At 36.6% G+C, this 13546-nt stretch overlaps 1 protein-coding gene across 2 annotated transcripts; it reads left to right on the forward strand.

Annotated features, from left to right (window-relative positions):
* The first annotated feature begins 6234 nt into the window (after positions 1-6234).
* LOC105034672 (probable serine/threonine-protein kinase At1g54610) lies at positions 6235-11818 on the forward strand. Of its 2 annotated transcripts, XM_010909913.4 has the most exons (7): positions 6241-6827; positions 6918-7220; positions 8630-8947; positions 9252-9470; positions 10096-10196; positions 10281-10401; positions 11260-11818. In XM_010909913.4, exons 1-7 carry the CDS (start codon positions 6558-6560, stop codon positions 11614-11616), a joined length of 1689 nt encoding a protein of 562 aa, XP_010908215.2. In that variant the 5' UTR covers positions 6241-6557; the 3' UTR covers positions 11617-11818. The 2 variants fall into 2 exon arrangements, with proteins under 2 accessions (XP_073117239.1, XP_010908215.2); XM_073261138.1 differs by lacking the exon at positions 6918-7220 and having other exon boundaries at positions 6235-6827.
* Positions 11819-13546: the final 1728 nt, after the last annotated feature.

Raw genomic sequence — 13546 nt, forward strand, 5'->3', positions numbered from 1 at the left:
ACCATTAACTCGTCAGAGATCGAATCACTGCGAGTAGCTCCTGCTTAAAAACCACTGGTCAAACTGCCAAACTTACCTTAGACACCAACCGGTTCATTAGTTTTAATTTGATCAACTTAGTAAATAGGGTTCCACCATGTAGCCATGAATTAAGTCCATCTTGGTCTAGTTAAAGATATGGACCCATTCAACTACAACTATTGGAGTTGAGTCTAGAGTATCCTTGACCTAATCTAATTCAACTTTTGATTAGATTTGACCAATTACTCTAATTTAGTCCATTTCTTTAAGCTAACCTTAGGTCTAACCCAATTATGGACCTAATCCATCTTGCCCATTGACCCATAAATTTATGCAATTGTCTTAGGTCTTAATTCACAATTCTAGACCTAGACAACACTTAATTTTTTTAATTAAGTATTTGGGCTGATGGGTCAGAGTTTAGCATTTCGAAAATAATTTTTAAATTTGAAAAATTTTATTTTCTGTTCATCAAATATGTTGACTCATTTCACAAATAGATCAGCACATTTTATAAATAGCAATCCTATTGCTAATTACATAACAGAAAATAACTCAATCAAAATAAATCATGAATATTCCTTTAGATCTAATCTAACACATTCATGATAAATTTCACAATTGAACCTTTACAATTAATTTCTTTCGCTGCTTCATCTGCATGGGATATAATTGCAGCGGCACCCCTACCACCATAGGAGACCCCATCGAATGGGAGGAGAGGGCCTTTAAACCCTGCTTTTCTTCTATGACCGGACGGCCATGGCAACCAACCCAATTTGATTACTTGCTACTTGGATCAAGTATATCTAAATATACCAATTTCAAAATTTAAATTTTAAATTTTAAATTTTAAATTTTGAATTTCAAATTTCAAATAAATTTCAAATTTCAAATTTCAAATTTTTGAATTTCAAATTTTAAATTTTAAATTTTAAATTTTAAATTTTAAATTTCAATCAAATTTTAAATTTCAAATTTTGAATTTTAAATTTTTGAATTTTGAATTTCAAATTTTAAATTTCAAATTTTAAATTTTAAATTTTAAATTTTAAATTTTTGAATTTTGAATTTCAAACAACTTTCAAAATTCAAATTTTAAATTTTAAATTTTAAAATTTTGAATTTTGAATTTCGAACAACTTTCAAAATTTAAATTTTAAATTTTAAATTTTAAATTTTAAATTTTAAATTTAAACTTTTAGATTGCAACTTAATCTACACATGCAAATATATATATCATATCTAAGAACCCGCTCTGATACCATTTGTGGAGAAATTTAGTGCAGGGGTAAAATGATAATTTTAAATTTTTTTCAAAATCACTATTTTACAGCAAAAATTATTAATTAATCTAATTAATTAATATAAATTTATTCTATACTAGGATCTAAATATGATATAGCATGCATTCATTTAAATTTGAAATTCAAATACGAACAGTAAACACTTTACTGTAATGTGTTCAGAACACAATACCTTTGTGCGGGTAGTAGATCACCGCAATCTGATCACCGTCGAGAGAGTTTGATCATCACGATGCAGCTACACAGTGTGTCTGACCTCTACGGATCGTCCACACGAAGCTCCCGATCTGATCGACTCCTCATGAGTGCTAGCTCGTTGTAGAGCCCTTTTGACGATCGATGCTGATCGAACTCCTTCGATCGATGTCGTCGATTCTTTGGATGCTCCAGATCATCAACAGACATGCTTAAGAGGATGTTGAAGATCTCCCTAAGATTTTGTGGGCTCACGACACTCGTAGCTCACTTTCTCACTTTCCGAACCCCAGGCTAAAACTCTAGGGAACTCAATGGAAATCTTGCACCCACTTTTCTTTCTTTTCTTTCTTTTTCTCTTGGAAGGATATGGACTTCCTTCTCATGCACAAAACTTCTCACATCCAGAATTTTTATTTAAAAATCTTCTTCTTGCATGCCCCACTCTTCTCCTCCTTTTATAATAACGTCAAACGTTTTATCCAAAAGAAAGGATAAAGATGAGTAATTGCACATTTGAATTCAAATCAAATTTTGGATTCAAATGGACACCAACTCATCCCTTATCCACAAAAGGCGTGAGGCATGGCTTAAATTGTGCATGGAGTGATTTCATGAGAAACCTTTTCTCATGTAATAAATGGGGTGTAAAAAAAGGGATAAGGTGCAAAGATTGATTTCCCATTCAAATTCAAACTTTATTTTGAATTTGAATGGCCAACCAATCATCCTTATCCATTCATTTGGCACATTAAAGTGGGGCGTGGAGAGGGCTTGGCGTGAGGAAATAATTCATGAGAAGTTCCTTCTCATGAATTCAAATGGGTGCAATAGAAGTGAGGTGGCGCATGGAGATTGGGTCAAGGTGGTTTCATTATTTAAACCAACCTAATTGAACCAAATAAGTTAGGTCCAATTAGACTAATTTAAACCTAACTTAATTAGGCTTAATTAGACTCAACAAAATCCTAATCAAATCAGAAATTGACTAAGCCCAACCCCTGATCAAATCAGGGACCAAACCATCTCGACAATTAGGTCAACTCTTAACCTAATCGGGTCAAATCCAACTGAATCCAATTCAATTGGACTTGATCCAAAAATAATTACTTAATCAAATTGAGTTAATTAGCGATCAAATCACTAATTAAACCTCTCATAAATACTGAGTCCAAATCCGATGGGCAATCGGGCATCAGAATTCATCGATATGTAACCCTGATCGAAAAGTCCCAACCAGTGGGACTCTTGACCCTGGTACCCATAATGTGTGGAACTCGTGATCAGAGAATCTTGATTCTCGATCACTAAGTCTCAAACATGTAGGATTCTAACCAGCCATCAGATCAGATAGTGAGTCCAAATTCGATGGGCAATCAGGCATCAAAATTCATCGATATGTAACCCTGATCGAAAAGTCCCAACCAGTGGGACTCTTGACCCCGGTACCCATAATGTGTGGAACTCGTGATCAGAGAATCTTGATTCTCGATCACTAAGTCCCAAACATATAGGATTCTACACCAGCCATCAGATCAGATAGGAACCTCTAATGTGTGTGACCCCGCAGGTTCGAACCTAAGCCGGTAGCAAAGGAACCAATTCCTGTACTAATCGAAGTGACCATCTAGCAATGGTACCCGACATCCGAATAGGTCGAAGAGTCACAATCGCAACACTCAGAACCTACATGAATATAGTTATTGTATAATTCATCCTTTTGACCCCTGTGTTTAGGACGACTCAGGGTTAAACTATCAACCCTGATCAGATCATCCGAATCGTGCTCAACTCAAACAGTCCTGTGACTCCTCAGAAGGACTACCCTGGTCAAGATTTTGCTAAATTGAAACACGACTGTACACAGCTCCTAAACTGAAGTGGTCAATCCCATCTTGACACACGCACCGACAAGTCAAGTACTTGACTACACCCAGTAGCCTTCCATCACTGAATTAGAAATTCAGGTAGTCCAGTGCCTAAGTGCAGTGAGTTGCTTGCAAGTCACCATGACGGTCTCAGGTCGGAGGAATATTTATACCAATATTCCATCGAAGCAAATCTTGACAGCAGAAATAGCTCCGGAGTCGGTCACATTCAGTGCAGATGTACCCTTACATCTCACCTGTATGCCATACCAGTGTCTCCACACTCATTGGTTAAGAGGACAACCAACCTATATGGCATACAACGACCTATGCTTGATAAACGTTGTCGTCCTTGGTAACAACGTATCATTTGGTCGCGAACAGATTTAAGGACTAAACGACAAATCCTCCTTTGTCGAGTCTAAATAGTCCTAAGGACTTCACCACAACATAGGAGTTCATTAGAAGATGAAACATTTTGTGATAAAAAAATATCAAAATAATTTTTATTAATTCATAATTCATGTACAAATACAAAAATGAGCACAACTGTCCACAGGCTGACGATTGGCTTTGGGACACTATTCCCAACACCGACACATAGACTTCGGATCCGGAGTAGGGGATGGTGGATCCGACGTAGGGACAACGGATCCGATGCGGGGATGGCGGCGTGGGGACTAGGCTGCGGGGACATGGGCTTTGGCAAGCTTTCGACGCATGGTGGGGGAAGAATGGGGGAGGCGAGGGCACAGATCCAATGCAGAGGCAGCAGATCTGGTGCAGGGGTAGCAAATCCGGTAGGGGGAAGCGGCGTGGGGACTGGGGTGCGAGGATGGGGGCTTCGGCATGGTTCCAACGAGCGACAATGAAAAAGGGGGGATTGGAGGCAAGGGAAGAGTGGGGGATGTGGGAGAGCAATGGAAAAAAAATCGATTAAAAAAAGAGGGGTTTTTAAGACTGCATTAGCGACGGTGAACTTGCATTATTAACTTCGTCACTAATAACTAATAAAAATTAAATAAATAAATATTTAAAATTTAAAATTTATAGCGACAGCTTTGTCATTGCTAATAATAAAATGATTCATCGCTAATAGATCTCGATCTTTTAACGATGATTTTCTTTTCGATTGTAATTATTTATCGATAAATATGATTATTAGCGACGACGATTTACCGTCGTCAATAGCCATTGCTAATATAATATATTATTATAGTAGGACTTCGCTGCTGTGGATCGAATTTTGAAATGTCAAACTCAATATATTTTTATCCATTAAAAAAAATTAATATTATTTTTAAAAATATAAAAAATATAAATAAAATTAAATTAAAATTAAAAAAATATTTTTAAGCTCAAAATATGTTCTGCCCTGATAACACAAAGGCTATGATTTTTCATATTAAATGCCCGACAAATCTAGTACCCAATCTTAATTGCACATAATACCCAACATTAATTGCATATAAATCGTTAGACTATATAGTTGATCGCGTTCTTGTCCTTTACACCATTTACCATGTTCTCCCAAAAATATCTTGAAAAAGTGGCCGGGTCAAATTCATCTTCCAGATGACATAAAAATCTTCCAAATAAAAATCTAAAAAATTTATGAGGTAAACTTTTGATTTTGCCATGTATCTTCTGATGCCCATCTTGAAGTAAGAACTTAAAAATCAAAAAAAAAATATATTAATATAATATTTAATTTTTTGATTTAAAAATATATATATATTTTATTTTTAAAATATATTATTTATTAATATATATTATATGACCAAGTGATATGTATCAAGTAAATTAATCATCAAGTAAATCAATGCAGATCTGTAAATATATCAATATATAGTTTTAAAAATATATAATTTATTGATATATAATATATAAATAGGTGATATATATTCAGTAAATTAATCATCTAATAATTTAATATATATTTTTAAATAAATTGATATATAATTTTGAAGCATTATATTTATCAGTATGCACTATATAACCAGATGATTCATCTTTATTGACTTCCTAATACATATCATAAATTTTGTGATACACATCCAACTGTGATACAATATATATTTTTAGATAAAAAATATATTTTAAAAATTATATATTAATTTATCTAGACGTATATATTGGATCACCACTGGATGTATATTAAAGAAATATGTAATATGTATCAGAAAATTGACAAATATATATCACTCATTCATGTAGTATATACCGGCAAATATGATATTTTAGAGATTATATATCAATTTATTTAAAAATATATATTGAGTTATTAGATGACTAATATTAAATATATATCATCTGGTCGTATATTGTATATTAATAAACTTCATATTATGAAACATGTTTATTGATTTTTCTAGAGATGTGTATTGCCTTATTTGATAGTTAATTTACGTGATATATATCATTTGATCATGTACTACATATTAACGAACACAATGTTCTAAAAATTATATATCGATTTATTTAGAGATATATATTAATTAATTAGATGATTAATTTAATATATATATTATTTAATTATGTAATATATATCGATAAAAAATATATTATAAAAATAAGAAAGAAAGGATGTTATACTTTTCGTAATTACATGGCCGACAGCGCTGTTAGTGAAAAGAATATTTGATCTTTATGTTCATTTTTTAAGGTGGGCATTTGAAAAAACACGGCAGAATCAGAGCCATAATTTTTTAATGGTGCTCGACCGATATGATTTTTGTTCCAAAAATCGTATCCAACCTCGCTACAAACCAAGAGCACGCAAAGAAATCCAAACCAGTAAACCTTTGTCTTCCATTGCCTCATGCCCCAACAAGAGTCCACGACGACGGATCCTTAACAACCCCCAATCTTCAAAAATCTACAAAAATGCTCTCCTAAACATGTTGGGCAAGTCAACACGTCTTCGCCCAGAAAGAACCACAGTGGCATTTTCGTAAATAATTAGAGTTACAAGAGTCAGTTTGCCTCCATTTAAACTCGATGCGAGAGAGCCGAGAACAGCAACGGCTACCCATTCGCTCTCTTTCCCCTTCCCGCTTCTTCTTCTTCTTCCCCTCTTTCCCTCTCTCACCGGCAGTGATCGCTTCTTGTGCTTCCGCGAGCCGGCGATCTGGTCACCGCCGGCAGCTCTAGAACCACATGAGGAATGGGATGCCTCCTCGGTAAGCTCACCGCCTGGGACGGCTTCAACCCCGTCGGAGCTCTCTGCGCCTCCGCGGCCGCGGCCGCCGCCGCTGGCGACGACGATGACGACCGCTTCCGCGTTACTGCGCCGCCACTGCATCCCCGGCTCGGCCTTATCCTCTCCGCCCCCACCGACCCCTCCGGTTGGCCGCTCTGGCTCTCCGCCGTCGCCGGCGACGCCCTCCACGGGTGGCTCCCCCGCCGCGCCACCTCCTTCCAGAAGCTCGAGAAGGTGAGCATCGGATCCCCTCGATTTCTTCTAGATTAGACTGAGATGGGGTTTTGGATTGGGTGGCTCAAACATGGATGTTTATGGGTTTAGATCGGGTCGGGGACGTACAGCAACGTGTACAAGGCGAGGGATTTGGAGACGGGGCGGGTGGTGGCGATGAAGAAGGTAAGGGTGGAGAGGGTGAATGGGAAGGAGGCGGAAGAGGGGGTGAGGTTCATGGCGAGGGAGATCGCGCTGCTCCGTCGCCTCGACCATCCGAACGTCGTCCGCCTTGAGGGCGTCGCCACCTCCCGGGTCGCCGACTCCCCTTCCCTCTACCTCATCTTGGAGTACCTTGACCACGATCTCGCTGGCCTCGCCGCCTACCCTGGTGTCAAATTCTCCGAGGCCCAGGTCTCTCCCTCTCTCACTCTCACTCTCTGAGGGAAAGGTGATAAAAAATAGTTTTATGAGAACTACCATGCCTTCATTTCATGGTAAAAAAGATAGAAGAAAAAAAATCTTGGTTTTATGTGGTATTTCTTCTTCTTATTCTTCTGATTAATTGGGTCTTGAGATGAGGAGTGCTGTGTTTCACTTTGCTTCCTCTGTGAATGTGATTTCTATTATGGGGATGTTTGTAGAATCCTTCGTTCTTAGGCATGTTTTGATTCAGCTACAGTTTACTTGTCTTTTTCTTGGGAAAAAAAATTGATCGAAATTAAAAATAAAAGAAAATGAGTTGGAATGCTGGCACAAAATTTGATGTTATTTAAGAATTAGATAATTTGGTTACATTGAAAATAAACTATAATATGAACATAATTAGCATTTACCTATATATATATATATATATATGGTCACACACGCAAACACAAGAAAAAAATTATTTTATTCTGTTTTATTTTATATTATTTTATTCTGCTTGCTTTATTTTTTGATACTTTGCAAGATAGGATGATGATTGATTTTAATCTCAGGGAGTCCCCATTGCCACACCCAGTCCCAAGTTGATCTGAAACTTTTATGTTAAAAATAACCTCAAAATAATCTAGAGAGTATGAAGGTCTTGACTGCTATTTAGACCAGATGTTAGACATATCTTTATTGGAACTGCACGTGTCATTGTCTGAATTGTTCTTGACCCATATAAAATTGTGAATTGATTTTGATTCTTTTAATCGAAAGAAGTCAAAGAGCATAGCTGTTTCAAACAGTCGGTCCGCCATAATAGACCGTAAGTTATAGACTATATATATCGTTTCAGACTTGTCAGTTGGATTTATCTGCTAAGATTGCTAACCTCCTATACACTTTTCAACTGAATGAGGCATCTTCATTTGTTATGTCTAATGATCAGTAAAAGAAATAGTCTCCCAAGGTAATTGGTCAGTCACTTTTCTGTGCTCCCTCTCCTGAACAGATGAAGAGCAGTAAACTATGTGATTGCTGCACACACGATTTTACAGCTTTTCACCTATTTGGATTCTTGATCCATCAATATAAATAGTAAAGATAGACCTCACAGATCTAGATTTCAGATGCCTCTTCAGTCACAAATGTTTTTTCTTTCAAGGGGAAAGGCCTTCAGTCAACAAATGCAATCCTTTGATGTTTGTAATTTTAACACTGAAAATTTTAGCCTAGTTTAATCCTAGGACAGTTAATGTACTCATGTAAACCACATGCATGAACATAGACATGTTCAACCTTTTCTTCTCCTTTATCCTTTATTCATTTTGGTATCTGCGGTGCTAAACCTCTTATTTGTCGATGTTTTTCTTCATTTAAGATCCTTCTTTGTACTTCTACTTGTGTAACAGATCAAATGCTATATGAAACAATTACTTTCCGGGCTTGAGCACTGCCACAGCCAAGGTGTCTTGCATCGTGATATAAAGGGTTCAAATCTGCTTCTTAGTAAAGAAGGAATTCTTAAGATAGCTGATTTTGGACTAGCTACTTCCTACGATCCCAATCACATACAGCCCATGACTAGTAATGTCGTCACTCTATGGTATCGTCCTCCCGAACTCCTACTAGGTGCTACTCATTATGGTGTTGGCGTTGACCTCTGGAGTGTGGGTTGCATTTTGGCAGAGCTGCTCACTGGGAAGCCAATACTGCCAGGAAGGACAGAGGTATTTTGTTTTCCTGCACATAAGCACAATAGCATAATAAATGGTCACAGCTCTCTCAAACATCAGATGCCATGTTGCATTGTATTCCAATTAGAACTTGCTCCATGACATCTCTGTTGCAGCTGGTGAAGTAACTAGTAAAGCATGGACAGCCTTCATATGTTTCAATTGATCGAGAAGTCTCCCATCCTTTGAACTTTCTAGTTCGAGTTTTTGGGAAAGTTTATTATGTTCTGTTTCTTGGAAATTCCTATCTATCTTGTTCTACTTCAGTGACGTTCAAATATTTTTAATGCTCATTTAGGTGGAACAGTTGCACAAAATTTTTAAATTATGTGGAACCCCATCTGAGGATTATTGGAAGAAATCAAAGTTGCCGCAAAAGCCTACTTTCAGAACATACAAGCGTTGTATAGGAGAAACATTTGCGAGCCTTCCACCTTCTTCATTGTCTCTCATTGAAACACTTCTGGCAGTTTACCCTGCTGAGCGTGGGACAGCCACTGCTGCTCTTAACAGTGAAGTGAGTATCTAGATACAATCACCCCCCCTGCAGTATTTTTGTTGAATGATTCATGTTTGTTAAAAAATATTTATATATCACTTGAGGTGATCAGCAAGCGTGTATTAAAAATAAAAATCATGAAGAGTAGACATGTTACTTTCTGTCCTATATGGAAAAATCATGCGATTTGATTTAAGTTAACTAAAGCATAAAACATAATAAGAAATTTACCGATCTGGTTATAAGAAAGTAAAATTTAAAGCAAAACAAGAAAAATATTGATCGCATTACTTATGTGACTACTTACCCACCAACAAAGATGGAATCAATTTGCCCAGCTAAGCCTCGCTTATAATTCATTAAAAAGAGGTCAAACTTATGCTTATGATGTGCAAGCTCTAGATATAAATATGTCTAGAGTCCCAGCCAAGTTATAAACAAAATGAAAAATTGAAGTTCTGAAACAAATACTGGCAAAGCCATAAATTGACCCTTCAATTACTTCTTTTTATCCTAGTTCCTGATTTGGAAAGAACCCAAACTTAGAGGATGAAAAATTTGTGTAAATGCACAAATTGCTTAATTTCTAGACAAGAAAAAAAAATCAAGAACTTTTTAATTGGTCAAGTGCTGTTCATTGCAGTTTTTCACCACAGAGCCTTATGCCTGCGAACCGTCAAGCTTGCCTCAGTATCCTCCAACCAAAGAAATTGACAGGAACTTGAGGGTAGCTAAAGCTAGAAGGTGAGTATTTGTTTTCTTCTACATAAAATTTGCTTCAGTGTTTCCCATCCGAAAGTTAAATTATATCTTTATCTCAATCTTTAGGCAAAAGAGGATTAATGGGAAAGTAAATTGTGAAGCGGCGAAGAGAGTCCGATTTGGACATCTTAGCTGTGGATCACTGCTAGCTCCAGAAGCAAGTGCTGAACCATACGTGAAACTGGATGTAAGTATGAAATGCTCCGGTAATCAACTCTTCTATTTATTGTAGCATATATACTACAGAATTGCAATGTTGTCTTTTAAAATTCTCCAAATTTAAGAACCACTTTCAAAGAAACATGGCAAAGACAACCATTTGTAAATCAACAAGGAGTAGAAGTTTTGTGAGTCTGCTTAGGTGGTCCGCGTTGTCTATGGTGGAAACTGTTGCTACTATTTCCATCTGAAGATGGGAGAAAACTTGTGCTTGAGGAGATGCTGTACTAGGTTAACCGGGCACCTAAATTGTGGTATCTTTCTCTGCTGTGTGTGGACCTGGAATAAATATTTGGAGCATCAGATTGAAAGCTGCAATCAACAAAAAACTGAAATTTGCTTAGATAGATGTGCTTAGGGCTAGAATTGAGAGCATAAAAGATGCATATATGTTGTTGGCAGTACAATGATTGTAAATGACTTAACAGAATGTGCAAGTGCAGTCAAAACTTGAGCAGGTTGTCGTAAGAGTCACTTGGATCTGTGTCAGTGTGCCGAGAAAAAGAAGGGAATGCCTAAGATGTGAGAAAAAAGTCTCAAAGCAATAGATATTGCAGCCCTAAAAAACATGGACCATGAGGATATGTAGAACCAACCCTCAGTTTGAGGGAAGGCTCATTGGTTCAAAAATGTTGTTGTTTAGCAATCATCTACCTCTTTAGTCTATCTCACGCCCCAGCCCGGACCATATTGCACCTTGCTGTAGTGTAAATATCATCGAACTCTAAATCTTATTCAGAGAGGAGTCACGTAGATATTCTGCATCCCTCATGTTAATTTGCTTTTCTATTTCTTTCTCATCTTCATCTCTGGTTCTTATTTGCAGCGACGGAGATTGATGACTTCAAGCATCATGAGCAGACCCAAGAAATTTCCACCACCCCATCTTGATGCAGCAATCGGATTCCCAAGGGACGTGTTGCATAAAAGCACCGAATCCTTCAGCACGATTGATTCATCATTTGATTGTTCAATTGTTGAAGCCAGTAGAGTGCTGGGTGGCGCATTGCCTGGTTCAGTGGATCATTCAGGTAGGGGTACTAGCAGGAGGAAGATCAGAAGCAAAGAATACCATTACATGACCCCTCATAGTGTTCTAATTGGGGCACTTAGGCCATACTCAAAAGCTCATCTGATGGAGCCAAGGAATAAAAATAAAGCATACATAAGATCTAGGAATTAGGCATTATCAGCACAGTCATGTGAGGTGCATCGAAGGTTTGTACTTAAAATTATAAAAATTTTCTTTAATATACAAATTCACACTATTTTATTCTATATATATATATAGCTTTTAAAATCTATAAGGCACAATGTTATAGTGAAGTTCTAGTTATGTTTTCTAGTTGAAAGACACTTTTATCAATAGAAATTCATTTGATTCACTATTGGTATTCATGGTTGTGTTGTTGCATTAAATGTAACTATATAACTTTTGAAATGCATTGAACACCTTTCTATGATGAACAACAAGGCGAATATAATAACCATTGTTCTACCATTTTTTATTTAGAAAACTAGAGCTTGTATTTACTTTTAAAATTAATATTTTGTATTTTGGCTTAGTTTGGTTGAAATTGAAATATGTGTTTGAAGATAATTGAATATTTCAAGTGACATCCAACTTCTATGTATCTAATGTTGGAAGTAGTATATGCTCTAAAAGCTATTTGCATATTTAACACAAAGAATAGTTGAGAGATCGTGGCTATCTCTTATCCACACATAATTATATAGTATACGTTATATGTTACACATTGGCATAGAGCCAAAAAAAGAAAGAGTCCATTGGAGGTTTATCCAAGTGGATAGAACGGTAAGGATTGGATATTATTAAGAACTTGAAATATATTCATAGCTATAGATAAAGTTAGACATCACACTTATAACACTGCTAAGGTGAACGGTACTTTATGTAATTCCTCCTTTTATCAAACTGAGATCTTGTAATTGATATCCGGGTGTGCCATCACAAAGCACAATCACGGCTAAAGGTGTGAATTGGGTGCATGAACTTGTAAGTGATCTGTTGATTTGAAGGGCAGGATATCCTACTATACTCCAAAGACTAGTAAACTTGCTTGTTAAATTTATTTTATCGACCATGATAACTTGGACTATGTCTTTAATAGGAAGCTTAGTGTTTATCTGATCCACATGCAAATGAAGGTCAAGTTGTCCAATATGAAGACCATCATGATGGTATATTATCCATATTATAACAGAGATGTGATTAGATATATCGGACCTAGCTGGATAGTAACTTAAAAGGTTTTGAAATAATAATTACTTTCATAAATTTTTATAGTTAACAATAAATTATTTTTGAAAGAGATTCATGCATGTATTTTTTAAATTGCCTGACATAATCTAAGTTTCTAATGGGCCATGAAATTGTATGGTTAAGGTTTTGATAGTGCAACACATGGTCATATGAAGATATTGGAACGATAGAGATCAAAATGCATAATGTAAGTTATCTAGAAATAGGGAGACCAACTAGTCTCATCCCACGACGTTCAATAATATGATATGGACTCCATATCCCTTTGCTGGACCATGTAGCTAACGTATGGCTAAACTTATTTGAAGGGATAGGCCTTGAGTATATAGAAAGCTAGGTTGACCTATTCTAATAATATGTCTAGTATATACCATCCATCTCTAGGTCAATTGAAATAGGTGCCAGTTGGTTATTCTTTCATAGATTGGATAAAAAAAAATCTGGATTTAATTGAAAAAAAATTGAGCGAAAGAAATAATCCAAATGAAGGATTTGGATTAGGCCAAGCAAGACAGAAGCTGGGCCAACCCTAGGTCCCCTTCGATGGCATGCAAGTAGGGGCAACCAACCAAGTAAAAGGGCTGGTACCCTTGTCTTGTTCGCACTTACTAGAAGGTGCATGCTCATTAGGGGCACGTGCTTCAAAAAGTGGCGGTCCTTAGTAGCTAGTTCTCTTAAGTTAGAGTCTAGCCAGGATACCTAGGAGGTGGCAAGGCGCTACCTCCTCATCTGTATTTTTTGTCTCATCATAGTTTGGTTAGGACTCGGGTTCTCTCATAGGGAAATCCTTAGACCTCCCCTCATCTATAGAATGAGGGATCTTCCCTAG

The sequence above is a fragment of the Elaeis guineensis genome, chromosome 7, assembly GCF_000442705.2.
Source record: "Elaeis guineensis isolate ETL-2024a chromosome 7, EG11, whole genome shotgun sequence".
Classification (NCBI taxonomy): domain Eukaryota; kingdom Viridiplantae; phylum Streptophyta; class Magnoliopsida; order Arecales; family Arecaceae; genus Elaeis; species Elaeis guineensis.